This window comes from Pelophylax lessonae (genome assembly GCF_965119305.1).
Source record: "Pelophylax lessonae genome assembly, chromosome: 12".
Taxonomy (NCBI): Eukaryota; Metazoa; Chordata; class Amphibia; order Anura; family Ranidae; genus Pelophylax; species Pelophylax lessonae.
This window is the reverse complement of record NC_138779.1, coordinates 14,365,384-14,379,942: the sequence shown is the minus strand read 5'-3', so window position 1 is coordinate 14,379,942 and position 14,559 is coordinate 14,365,384. Positions and strand designations below refer to the sequence as shown.

The 14,559-nt window shown below is 41.3% G+C and overlaps 1 protein-coding gene across 1 annotated transcript; it reads right to left on the bottom strand.

The window, feature by feature from the left end:
* Positions 1-4,865: 4,865 nt before the first annotated feature.
* LOC309567780 (transcription factor HES-5-like) lies at positions 4,866-11,650 on the bottom strand (the record flags this gene model as incomplete). The annotated part of the gene is made up of 3 exons (XM_082273230.1): positions 4,866-5,454; positions 7,593-7,773; positions 11,573-11,650. 3 exons carry the CDS (start codon positions 11,648-11,650, stop codon positions 5,201-5,203), a joined length of 513 nt encoding a protein of 170 aa, XP_082129356.1. The 3' UTR covers positions 4,866-5,200.
* Between the last annotated feature and the right edge of the window lie 2,909 nt (positions 11,651-14,559).

Below are 14,559 nucleotides of genomic sequence, written 5' to 3'. Positions count from 1 at the left end.
ATTGGTGGTAGGAGTAGGGCTCCCTTTACATTGGTGGTAAGTAGGAGTAGGGCTCCCATTACATTAGTGGTAAGTAGGAGTAGGGCTCCCTTTACATTGGTGGCCAGTGGGAGAAATACCCTCTTTACATTGGTGGTCAGTGGGAGATTGGTACCCTTAACAATGGTGGTCACTGGGAGAACAACCACCTTTACATTGGTGGTCAGTAGGAGGAAAATAGCTCTTCCAGTAACTTGGACCCTGGAAGTTAGCAGACACGGTCAGGTGGAAGGTTGATCTGTCCCTATTTACTGTCCAAGGAACCCTTTCCAGCCTCTGGAGGACCCCTGGTGGGGAAAGGCTGATCTAAGCAAACACCCATATACATACCCAGGATTGGATTACCCATCAATCAATAAACACGTCCTTAGGGCACCAAGGAAGGGGGCACCACAGACTCCTCCTCTATCTATTATACCATAAAAGGATAAGTCCACTCTAAAACAAGGTTCACTTATCATTTTTGCTCCTTTACTCTGAGCTAACCTATCCCACCCCATCCAGATGTGCACTATATTGTCAAAAGTATTGGGACACCATCCTTTACACACACATGAACTTCAATGGCATCCCAGTCTTAGTCCGTAGGGTTCAATATTGAGTTGGCCCACCCTTTGCAGCTATAATAGCTTCAACTCTTCTGGGAAGGCTGTCCACAAGGTTTAGGAGTGTCTATGGGAATGTTTCACCATTCTTCAAGAAGAATTTGTGAGGTCAGGCACTGATGTTGGATGAGAAGGCCTGGCTTGCAGTCTGCGCTCTAATTCACCCTAAAGGCATTCTATCGGGTTGAGGTCAGGACTCTGTGCAGGCCAGTCAAGTTCCTCCACCCCAAACTCACTCATCCATGTCTTTATGGACCTTGCTTTGTGCACTGGTCCAAATCATTTGGTGGAGGGGGGATTATGGTGTGAGGTTGTTTTTCAGGGGTTGGGCTTGGCCCCTTAGTCCCAGTGAAGGGAACTCTTAAGGCGTCAGCATTCCAAGACATTTTGGACAATTTCATGCTCCCAACTTTGTGGGAGGAGTCTGGGGATGGCCCCTTCCTGTTCCAACATGACTGCCCACCAGTGCACAAAGCAAGGACCATAAAGACATGGATGAGCGAGTTTGGGGTGGAGGATCTTGACTGGCCTGCACAGAGTCCTGTCCTCAACACCTTTGGGATGAATTAGAGCGTAAACTGTGAGCCAGGCCTTCTCATCCAACATCAGTGCCTGACCTCACAAATATGCTTCTGGAAGAATGGTCAAACATTCCCATAGACACTCCTAAACCTTTGTGGACGGCCTTCCCAGAAGAGTTGAAGCTGTTATAGCTGCAAAGGGTGGGCCAACTCAATATTGAACCCTACGGACTAAAGCTGGATACACACTATGCAACTTTTGTTGGTAGATTTCCTTCAGATTTACCTTCAACTATGAAGTGCACGGGCGTACCTGATTGTATAAAGATTGAAAGTGTTTAGGTCTGACCTCATATTATATGGTTTTGGTAAAAAAAATCTAAATAAAACTGTGTGTATCCAGCTTTAGACTGGGTTGCCATTAAAGTTCATGTGTGTGTAAAGGCAGGTGTCCCAATACTTTTGACAATATAGTGTATATTTGCCATTAGCAGGAGAGCTGTGACCTCAAGTCCTCCCTCTCCTGGCTCTACAGGAGCATTACAGCCTCATTGACTTCTATTAGGTGCATCTACCTTTATCTACCAGCAGGTAGATGAGCCTCAGACTCCATAAACCAGGGGTCTTCAAACTTTAGCCCTCCAGTTGTCCAGGAACTACAAACCCCAGCATGCCTTGTCATGTCTGTGAATGTCTCATGGGATGTGTAGTTCCGCAACGGCTGGAGGGCCGTAGTTTGAGGATCCCTGCCATAAACAATGTAGGGACCAGGGAGGTGGGCCACCATTGTTGGGTACAGTACATTGTTAGAAACCAAAGAGAAGAAATTGAACTCAAAACCATTTTATTGTACAGATAACAATGTAACATTTTTATATAAATTCCACAAATATTGCAGATAAGAACTTACAATACGAAGGTTCTTCCTCACAGTACCATCGTGCAATACGGTACAATACAGAAACCATAAGATTTCCAAAGGTTCTGACATCCTTGGTAGCAGTGGTGGGCGGCCATATTGGCGGTCCATAATAACGAAATCTCGGGGGTTGAGAGATATTTTGGAAACACAATTTATTGGCTGCTTTGGGTTACAAGGATTTGACGTGGTGGGCTGACTATCTAAGATGAATGGTAGACAGTCATATCCTACCATAGACGAGGACATGAAGACCACCGACAAGGCTTTCTCTTTATACTGAAAATGAGCCGTTAAAGAGGACCGGTCATGACAGATATTTAAAAGCCCTCTCTGATCTTCTGCTGGAGCATACCAGTTGCCTGGCTGTCTCTACCCTAAAAAAAACGGAATTGGAGGACCGGGCTGGCATACTTGTCCCGGGTCAGCGACTTTGAGTATGAAGATGGCGAATGAGCAGGACAGCCAGGAGGAGCGGCCATCAATGGCGGCCTTCGTATTTCTTCCATGACAGGTTCCCTTTAATGCTTCCTTAGCAAGCAACCTGAAAATCCTGTTCCATCCCACCTGACCTCAGTCAGCTTCACTCTGATTGGCCGCTATGGCCTATAGCGCTCTCCTATTTCACTTTGCTTTGCGTTAATATTAATAGCGCCTTTACCCAGTTCTGGACCAGAAGGATTTGTCCCCCTTAATGACCAGGCCATTTTTTGCGATTCGGCACTGCGTTACTTTAACGGACAATTGCGCGGTCGTGCGACGCTGTAACCAAAATTGACGTCCTTTTTTCCCCACAAACAGAGCTTTATTTTGGTGATATTTGATCACCTGTGCGATTTTTTTTATTTTTTGCGCTATAAACAAAAAAAGAGCGACAATCTTGAAAAAAAAATATATATATTTTTTACTGATAAAACATAATCACATGCGATTGCGATTTCATCATTTTAGGCCGATATGTATTCTGCTAAAAAAAAAAAGAGCAACAATTGTGAAAATAAAAAGAAAACAATATTTTTACTTTCTGCTATATAAAATCAAAAAATCAAAAATAAAATTAAAAATCAAATTTTTTTCATCATTTTAGGCCAATTTATCTTCTGCTACATTTTTGATTGGTTTGCTCAAAAGTTATCACTTCTACAAACTAGGGGAAAGATTTATGTCATTTTTATTTATTTTTTACTAGTAATGGTGGCGATCTGCGATTTTTAGCAGGACTGCGACATTGCGGGGGACAGATCGGACCCCTAACTGACATTTTTGGGGGGACCAGTGACATTACTTCAGTAATCAGTGCTAAAAATATAAACAAAAAAAGAACAAAAATTCTGAAAAATTTTTTTTTTTTTTTTTTACTTTCTGCTATATAACATTCCCAATAAAAAAAAAAAAATAAAAATCAAATTTTTTCATCATTTTAGGCCAATTTATCTTCTGCTATATATTTTTGGTAAAAAAAAACAAAAACCCAATAAGCGTATTTTGATTGGTTTGCGCAAAAGTTATCGCGTCTACAAACTAGGGGAAAGATTTGTCATTTTTATTTATTTTTTACTAGTAATGGCGGCGATCTGTGATTTTTAGCAGGACTGCGACATTGCGGCGGACAGATCGGACCCCTAACTGACATTTTTTACACTTTTGGGGGGACCAGTGACATTACTACAGTAATCAGTGCTAAAAATATACACAAAAAAAGAGCGACAATTCTGAAAAAAAAAAATATATATAGATTTTTTTTACTTTCTGCTATATAACATTCCCAATAAAAAAAATATAAAAATCTAATTTTTTTCATCATTTTAGGTCAATTTGTTTTCTGCTACATATTTTTGGTAAAAAAAAAAAAAAAATCCCAATAAGAGTATTTTGATTGGTTTGCGCAAATGTTATACAAACTAGGGGAAAGATTTATGTCATTTTTATTTATTTTTATTTTTTTTTACTATCAATGGCGGCGATCTGCGATTTTTAGCGGGACTGCGACATTGCGGCGGACAGATCGGACCCCTAACTGACGTTTTTGACACTTTTGGGGGGACCAATGACATTACTACAGTAATCAGTGCTATAAAATGCACTGTCACTGTACTAATGACACTGGCAGGGAAGGGTCTCCAGGGGTGATCAAAGGGTTAAGTGAGAGCCTAGGGGGTGCTTTCTAACTGTGAGGGGGAGGTGCTTGTGGAATCAATACAGAGACCTGTGATTCTAAATAGGAGAATCCTATGATTCCTAAGAGAACAATGGTCTGCTGTTTTTACAACAGCAGACCGTCGTTCTTTCTCCACAGGGAGCGATTGCGGGTGCCCGGCGGCAATTGCAGCCGCCAGCCCCCTGAATCAGCTTCCCTGCTGTTTAATGGGGGAGCGAGCACAGCTCCGGCGGCGCGCACGTGCCCCCAGGAGCACTCCCGCGGTTCGTGCAGCCGAGCCAGCCTGCGGCGGGTGGTCGGCAAGTGGTTAAAAAAGATAAACCTGTACTGGGAAAGATTTTGAGATGGCCACTGCTGTCCTCTTCTTTTGAAAATGCCGTTTGCCTGGCCATCATACTGGCTTAAAAAACGTTAAGGACCCAATTACATCCATGCACGTGCAGCAACGCATTTTACATTAATTTAGAATGGCGTCCCAATACACGTGTTGCAGCGTGCTGGCTGCCTATTAGTTTTAATTGGCTGCCTTAACGCAATGCAATATTACCACGTAACATAACGCGCCGAAACGCGTGGACATCAAAGCACCACACAAATGTAGGTTGGCCCCCCACATGCTTTCTGAGTCTGTCTCCTTGTAAGTGGGAATCAGAAATTGTAATGTCATTTTCCGCATCCTTGGTTCAAACCAGAGAGTGTTGAGATCAGAGAAAGCCAGGCAATTAGCATTTTCAGAAGGAGGTCAGTACTTTTTTTTTTTTTTATAATGGATTGTCCCATCCTATAAGTGCATGATACATTCTTCAATATGAAGCAGACATTGATCTCCATCAGATCACCTTCCACTAGGGAAATACATGGCGGTAGAGGATTCCAGCAATCTCTGCGTCCTCCTGTGTTTCCAGTCACTCATAAAGTCCTATCAATGTGATATGACGTGGGGGGTGGTGCAGCTGCTCTACCATGGTCTCCACAAAGGCTTGAAGCTGCTAGTTGGGGGTTGGTGCTTTGCCTGTTGGATGGAGGGCTGGGAGGAGACGTGGAGGTGGCTGAGATCTTGGGGTGTCTCCAGTCGGTGGAAGTGGTTGAGTAGTCTGAGCTGGGTGTCCTCCTCAACACGATGGATGGTGAGATAGGAGAGGGTCTCGTGTAGACACTTGGAGTAGCCTTGTCTGAAACGCTGCTGCTCTGTTCTTGGGAATGGTTTGCCACCTGGAGAAATGAACAGGAGAGGAGACTTGTGACTACACAACGACATTCACATCATGGAAGAACTTGGAGATGTTCAGCCACCAGCAGAACATGGTGGACTATTGGCCATTGGCTTTACCAAATGGTGTTGGAGGTCCCACGCCAAAGCAAGGGCGTAACTACAGGGGTTGTAATTGCAACCGGGCCCCATGCTCCAGGGGGGCCTGTGCTCCCCTGTACACATGGATAGGAGGGGCGGCGGGGGCAGCATGTAGAGAAATCACTGTCCTGCAGCTGCAGGAGGAAAATGGAGGAGATTGGTTCCTCTGTATGCTACCCCCGCCACTCCTCCTATCCAGTTCACTTGTGTTCTGCTGTCTCTGGGCCCCTGTGTGCTCCCCTGGTCCCCCCCCCCCCACTGTGCTCTCTCCCCTCTCCTGCCGGCTGCTGACTCTGGGCCCCTGTGTGCTCCCCTGGTCCCCCCCCCCCCCACTGTGCTCTCTCCCTTCTCCTGCCAGCTGCTGACTCTGGGCCCCTGTGTGCTCCCCTGGTCCCCCCCCCCACTGTGCTCCCTCCCCTCTCCTGCCGGCTGCTGTCTCTGGGCCCCTGTGTGCTCCCCTGCCCCCCCCCCACTGTGCTCTCTCCCCTCTCCTGCCGGCTGCTGACTCTGGGCCCCTGTGTGCTCCCCTGGTCCCCCCCCCCACTGTGCTCCCTCCCCTCTCCTGCCGGCTGCTGTCTCTGGGCCCCTGTGTGCTCCCCTGGTCCCCCCCCCCACTGTGCTGCCCTCCCCCCTCCTGCCGGCTGCTGACTCTGGGCCCCTGTGTGCTCCCCTGGTCCCCCCCCCCCCACTGTGCTCTCTCCCCTCTCCTGCCGGCTGCTGACTCTGGGCCCCTGTGTGCTCCCCTGGCCCCCCCCCCCCCCCACTGTGCTCCCTCCCCTCTCCTGCCGGCTGCTGCAGGGGATGTGTCACAATAGAGAACCAGGAAGGGGTTGGTAAATATGTAATACCAGCTCCTTCCTTTTCTGAATGGACAGAGTCATAGTCAGTGACATTGTAAAAAAAATAAAATAAAATGATAAAAAAATAATACAATTAAAATACCAAAAAATAAAAACTACTGACACTGGGAGAACTTCCAGGATCACAGAGGTCACACCTGCTACCAGGTCCTGGCATTCCACCACCATGGGGAGGCCCCAAGATGGCAGGAAGGGGGCCCACTGCAGAATATAAGAAAGGGTCCCACTGCAGGACTGTAATAAAGGGCCCCACAACAAGAGTAAAGGGCCCCAGGATCAGTGGGAAGAGCCCCAGGCTTAAACTGAAGGGCCCCGGCCAGAGGTCCGGGGGGGGGCCTTTCATGGTTTCTTGCACCGGGGCCCTGAAGGTTCTAGTTACGCCTCTGCGCCATAGGGATCCCACCAATCCCAATCCTGGCTTTCTACAAGCTTTTCAACTATTCTATACATTGTGACTTGTTTACTTTAATGCAATTTTATTTTTTAGAAAGTAAATTTTCTAAAAAAAAAAAAAAAAATGTGTAGAAGTCAGATTAGTATTCTACGCAGAGTTACCCACCTTTGGACCGGAAGGTTTTACCCCCTTAAAGGAGAAGTATAGCCAAAGCTCGATTGGCTGTACATCTCCAATGGATGACAGGAGTTTAATTCCTTCTTCACTCCTGTCATCTGTTTTCAGCAGACAGCGGGCTGAAGTCAATCTTCTGGCGGCTGGTCAGGAAGTGGTTATAGGTTAGATCCAGGGGTGGACCAGACATCTGTGCAGATTTAGCAGCTACACATAAGTCCTCTGGGAGTAAGGGCCATTAAACATCTATCTATCTATCTATCTATCTATCTATCTATCTATCTATCTATCTATCTATCTATCTATCTATCTATCTATCTATCTATCTATCTATCTATCTATCTATCTATCTATCTATCTATCTATCTATCTATCACACAAGTTATATATATTTATATACAAAGTTATACTTTATAATTATATCCTTTGGTTAGCTGTTTTTGTATATTTTGGCCACACGAGGGCGCTGTCTGCCATGCTTATTGACTTCAGTCTACTACACAGCAGTCTGAGCTGTAGATAATACAAAGCAGAAAATAAAATATAACTACAAAATAAAACCATGTTTTACCATTGCTGTCTCTGCACATCTGCTGCCTCAGGAACTGCACAGCGATTTCCAGCACGTCGGCCTTCTCAGGCTTGGAATCCGGTTGCAGCAGCTGGAACTCTTGCTCCAAAATTTTGCGCAGCTGGCTGATGCTGCTGTTAATGCGATCTCTGCGCATCTTCTCCACGATTGGCTTCCTTATCTGTAAAATAGAATAAAAAAAAAAACGTAATACATTTTTAATTAAAAAATAATAATAATAATTTTTTTATTTTAATTTTTAATATTTTTATATATAATATAATAATAATTTAATATATTTTTAATATATTTATTTAAAAATATATTTTAATATATTTTTAGTATATTTTTAATATTTTAATTTTTTTTTTTTTTTTAAGATTTAAACTCAGTGGCAACAAAAGGGAGGAAAAATAAAAACCACTATATACACAAGAAAAAACAGTATTTTTTAATTAAAAATACAAACTTTTTTTTTTTAAAATCAAAAAGATTTGAGACCTAAATGCAAAATAGAAGCAATAATCTTGTTTATTGTTACTATATATTGTTCATAAAATTGTTTATCGTTTATACAGTATATTTGAAAACAAGTTTATTGTTTCCATTTTGCATTTGGGTCGCAAATTTTTTTAAAAAATGTTTTTCATACCATGAGTGAAAGTGTAACAAAACAAAAAAAATATTATTGCGGCTTAGTGGTTCATAGTGGCTGCATTCGTTTTTTATCTTTCATGCCCCCCCCCCCCCCTTATTTTATCCTGGTAATTCTGCCTGTAACTCACTACCTGTGCTGGGGTGACAACTCTACTGAACAGCATTGTGTTGGGACTACATAACTCTTCCCCTTCTTCTCCATAACAGGGGGAGGTGTTTTGTAGTCCATTTGCTAGCTCTGATCACTGTATTAGTGTCAGTTAGTGTCATACAGTCCCCCGCAATGTCGCAGTCCTACGATAAGTCACTGATTGCCCCCATTACTAGTATAAAATAAAAAAAAAAATTCCAGTATAGACGCAATAACGTTTGTGCAAACCAATCAATATACACTTATTGGGATTTTTTTTTTATATGTGGCAGAATACATATTGGCCTAAAATTATGAAGAAATTACATTTTTTATTTGATATGTTTTATAGAGAATATTGTTTGTTTTTAAAAATTTTCGCTCTTTTTTTGTTTATAGCGCAAAAAATAAAAAACGCAGAGGTGATCAAATACCCCCAAAAGAAAGCTCTGTTTGTGGGAAAAAAATGATATAAACGTTGTTTGGGTACAGCGCTGCAAGACCGCCCAATTGTCAGTTAAAGTAACGCAGTGCCATATTTCTAAAAATGTCCTGGTCAGGAAGGGGGGTAAATCTTCCATAGGGCAAGTGGATAGTGATAGCTGGGACAGGGAGAGCTGAGTCTTCTTATAGATCTTGGATGCTCCAGCAGTGATTGGTCACAATTCCAGGCTCTATCCCCGCCCACCTGTGTCTTAGCTCCTCCTGTTACATTCTCTATAATATAAAATAAATGAAACAATGTATCAGAGGGCCAATAGAGTGTCGGAGAGGAGCAACACATTGCTTTGATGTTCAGGCAATGTTGGTTTTGGGAAGAAGTCCCCTAAAGTGGTATTAAACCCCAAAACCAAAAATGTCCTATCACAGCTTACCAATCATTAGATGAGGCGGCTGCATTCATTTTCTTTTTTTAATCTTTTTTCCCCTCTTTTTTCACCTGGGGATCTCACCAGTAACACCCCTCCTGTATTAGAGCGCCTTCACTCTGGATGAAGGAGCACAGGGGGCCCCTTTGGACAGCAGCATTGTCAGTCTGGGGGGGGGGGGGAGTGGTGGATGGACTAGCAGATTTAGGTACACTAACAGATTGAAGCCACACTCCAGCTCATACTTTATAATCAGTTGCAGCAAACAGTTAAAGGTTTTACATGAACAAATAAAAGCACCCCTGTCAGTGGTAAATGGTTTGTCTCATCCATGTAAACTGATACATTCTGCTGGAGAGCTTGTGCTTTTGAAAAACAACAGACTTGGCGGCTGGATCACCAGATGAAAATAGTCAAAAGAAAGTCTAAAAAAAAATAAAGCCGTCACATCTAAGAATTGGTGAGCTGCAATATAATAAATATTTGCTTTAGGGTTTAATACCTCTTTAAATAAAAATTTAAAAAAAAAGGAAGTTATAAAAAAGACGTGCTGGCAGGTTAGTTGGCTCCTCTCTACATTGGCCCTTCTTTGTTTATGTATGAATGGGAGATAGGGACTGATGTGAATGTACAATATGTACAGTGCAGCATTAATTGACAGCGCTATATAAAATAACTGTAATAAATAAAAAAATAAAATAACACAAAAATAATACTAAAATACTAATATTATTGTTATTATTATTATTGATAATAATAATAATATTAATAATAGTAATACCAATGTTATTATTAATAATAATGATAATAATAATAATAATATTAATAATAGTAATACTAATGTTATTATTAATAATAATGATAATAATAATAATAATAATAATATTAATAATAATAGTAATACTAATGTTATTATTAATAATAATGATAATAATATTAATACTACCACTACTACTACTACTAATAATAATAATGCTGGCCATACATGTTCAATTTACTTGTACTATTTTCTTTTAGATTTACTTTAAACTATGTAGTGCATGGGCCGGCCTGATTGGATACAATTGTAAGTTGTTTAGTTTTGACCTCATATTATATAGTTTTTGGTAAATCTAAAAGAAAATTGTACAAGAGGATTGAACATGTATGGCCAGCCTAATACTAATATTAATACTACTAGTAGTATTACTAAAAATTATTAATAATACTACTACTACTAATAATAATAATAATAATTATAACAATAATAATAATACAATTGTTATTAATAATAATAATAATAATAATAATAATAATAATAATAATAATAATAATATTAATACTACTACTACTACTACTACTACTACTACTACTACTAATAATAATATTAACAATAATAATTATAATATGATTGTTATTATTATTATTAATAATCATAATAATAATAATAATAGAAATAAAAATAATATTAATAATAATAATATAATAATAATAATACAAATGTTAATACTACTACTACTAATAATAATACTAATATTACTACTACTACAACTAATAATAATAATAATACTTACTACTAATAATTATAATAATACTTAATAATAATAAGATAAGTATTATTAGTAATAGTAGTAGTAATAATAATATTAATAATAATAATAGTAGTATTACTAATAATACAATTGTTATTATTAATAATAATAATATTAATACTACTACTACTACTAATAATAATTATAACAATAATAATAATACAATTGTTATTAATAATAATAATAATAATAATAATAATAATATTAATACTACTACTACTACTACTAATAATAATAATATTAACAATAATAATTATAATATGATTGTTGTTATTATTATTATTATTATTATTATTATTATTAATAATGATAATAATAATAATAATAGAAATAAAAATAATATTAATAATAATAATATAATAATAATAATACAAATGTTAATACTACTACTACTAATAATAATACTAATATTACTACTACTACAACTAATAATAATAATAATACTTACTACTAATAATGATAATAATACTTAATAATAATAAGATAAGTATTATTAGTAATAGTAGTAGTAATAATAATATTAATAATAATAATAGTAGTATTACTAATAATACAAATGTTAATAATAATAATAATAATATTGTTAATACTACTACTAATAATAATAATACTAATATTATTATTATTAATAATAATAATAATAATAATAGTAATACTACTAATACGAATGGTAATATTAATAATATTATTAATACTACTACTGCAATACTAATATTATTAATAATAATCATATAAATAATTATAATAACTTACCCTGTTTTTCTCCTTGGTGGTGAGCTTGTCTTCGGAATACTCCGGGGAGACCAGGCAGGTAGCTGCACTGACAGCCATGATCAGTAGCGCTGCGTTCTGCCAGTGGCGCGGCGTCCGTCTGTATTTATAGCACACGATCTGCATATCAATGTATGAGTGTCAGCGAGCTCTGAGTTTCCCACACTGGCTGACCAATCACAGAGGGCACCAGACAAACAGACACATTCATTCATGCCTGTGAACAGAGTACCCCCCCCCCTTCCCTCCAGCTGTCAGGAGTGTGTGCTGTACAAAGGACACAGACTCATCATATGGGGGGGGGGGGGGGCACAAGACCTGGGAAAGCCCCACCCCCAGCGTTTGCTACCTGTTGCCACTGGGAGGGCAGAGTGATGAAAGCTGACCTGTCATTGTAACACAAGAACAATGGCCTGGGGGTGGAAAGTACTTCTCAGGTGACATGCAGAAAGTTTGGTTCAGTTTTTTTTTTTTTGCTAGAAAATGACCTAGAACTTAGTTATATACAGTATCTCAGAAAAGTAAGTACACCCCTCACATTTTTGTAAATATTTTATTCTATCTTTTCAGGTGACAACACTGAGAAATGACACTTTGCTACAATGTAAAGTAATGAGTGTACAGCTTGTATAACAGTGTAAATTTGCTGTCCCCTCAAAATAACTCAACACAGCCATTAATGTCTAAACCGCTGGCAACAAAAGTGAGTACACCCCTAAGTGACAATGTCCACATTGGGCCCAAAGTGTCAATATTTTGTGTGGCCTCCATTATTTTCCAGCACTGCCTTAACCCTCTTGGGCATGGAGTTCACCAGAGCTTCACAGCAGAGGCGTAACTAGAACCTTCAGGGCCCCTATGCAAGAAACCACGAAGGCCGGCCCTTCCCTTCAAGCCCGGGGCTTTTCCCACTAATCCTGGGGCTCTTTACTCTCGTTGCATGGCCTTTTATTATGGTCCTGCAGCAGGATCCTTTCACAAGTTCTGCAGTGGGCCCCCTTCCTGCAATCTTGGGGCCTCTCCACAGTGGTGCAATGCCAGGGCCCGGTTGCAAGTGTGACCTTTGAGATCCTGGAAGTTCACCCACTGGTTTGCTACTGGGCCCCCTGGAGCATGGGGCCCGGTAGCAATCGCAACCCCTGCAACCCCTGTAGTTACGCCCTGCTTCACAGGTTGCCACTGGAGTCCTCTTCCACTCCTCCATGATGACATCACAGAGCTGGTGAATGTTAGAGACCTTGCGCTCCTCCACCTTCCGTTTGAAGATGCCCCACAGAGGCTCAATAGGGTTTAGGTCTGGAGACATTCTTGGCCAATCCATCACCTTTACCCTCAGCTTCTTTAGCAAGGCAGCGGTCATCTTGGAGGTGTGTTTGGAGTCGTTATGTTGGAATACTGCCCTGCGGCCCAGTCTCTGAAGGGAGGGGATCATGCTCTGCTTCAGTATGTCACAGTACATGTTGGCATTCATGGTTCCCTCAATGAACTGTAGCTCCCCAGTGCCGGCAGCACTCATGCAGCCCCAGACCATGACACTCCCACCACCATACTTGACTGTAGGTAAGGCACACTTGTCTTTGTACTCCTCACCTGGTTACCACCACACACGCCTGACACCATCTGAGCCAAATAAGTTTATCTTGGTCTCATCAGAGCACAGGAGATGGTTCCAGTAATCCATGTCCTTAGTCTGCTTGTCTTCAGCAAACTGTTTGTGAGCTTTCTTGTGCATCATCTTTAGAAGAGGCTTCCTTCTGGGATGACAGCCATGCAGACCAATTTGATGCAGTGTGCGGCGTATGGTCTGAGCACTGACAGGCTGACCCCCCACCCCTTCAACCTCTGCAGCAATGCTGGGAGCCCTCATACGTCTATTTCCCAAAGACAACCTCTGGATATGACACTGAGTAAATGCACTCAACTTCTTTGGTCGACCATAGTGAGGCCTGTTCTGAGTGGAGGAGAGGAGAGATTGGCGCAAACAGATGGTCAGAACTGCATACAGTATCTATGCATAGAGCAAGGTATGGCAAGGTGGGCTTCGGTACACAAAGTCCGGTGTGGCTTGCTAAACACTTCGATGGCTGCCTCCAGTGAAGGGTGAAGTAACCCTGTATGACCCAAAACAAGAAGAGAGAAGACCGGGCGCCGATCTAAGTGTAGCAATAAAACATTTTATTAGCAATAGCAAGAGTACTACTCACAGGAGTACGGTAAAAACAGGCATCTCAATGATGGTGGGTATGCAGAGTTCGTCCAGGGGGTCCTCCCAAGGTCCTGTTGGAGCTGGTGCTGCGAGGGATAAGCTGCGGTCTCCTGGTGCGGGACGCGCTGATCGCTCTGTGATGATCCGGCAGCGTGAGTCCGTAGGATGGAGGGCCGTGGTGTCACTTCCTGGTCGACTCTGTGTGCTTGAATGGCGACGCGTTGCGGAGCATGCGCTCCTTCTTCAGGACTCACGCTGCCAGGTGTGCCCCCATGAGCGCTCCTGGGAAATGATGTTATATTTGTACGGCGGCTGGTTGGCAAGGGGATAACCACAGTCTTAGTTTCTAGTTTCCAAAACAGACTGTAAAACCGAGAAGCCTCAGTATGTCCTTCTATTTTATGGTAACAACGCAATTTATTGGGGTTCAGAGTATGTCTTTCACCTTAGGGAATATATATACCCTCAACCAAATAGAGGAGGATGCTGTGAACAAGGCTTGCTGCCAAAACGCGTTAGCCACAACTTTTAACATGGTCATGTTATAATAAAGACTTCAGATGGAATCTCCAAAGTTGCCGACTCCCCTCTTTTTGTGTTTGAAGGAATGTCTATGGATGTACGGGAGGACATCTGAGGCAGAGCACCTGGAGTGAGTTTGCCGCTGTTCACTCATGGCATCCTTGGTTTCACAGTCCAGAGCGGTGCTTTTCTGCATTTGCTCCATCCCCCATAAACCGATAATTACACAGTCCGAGTCCCT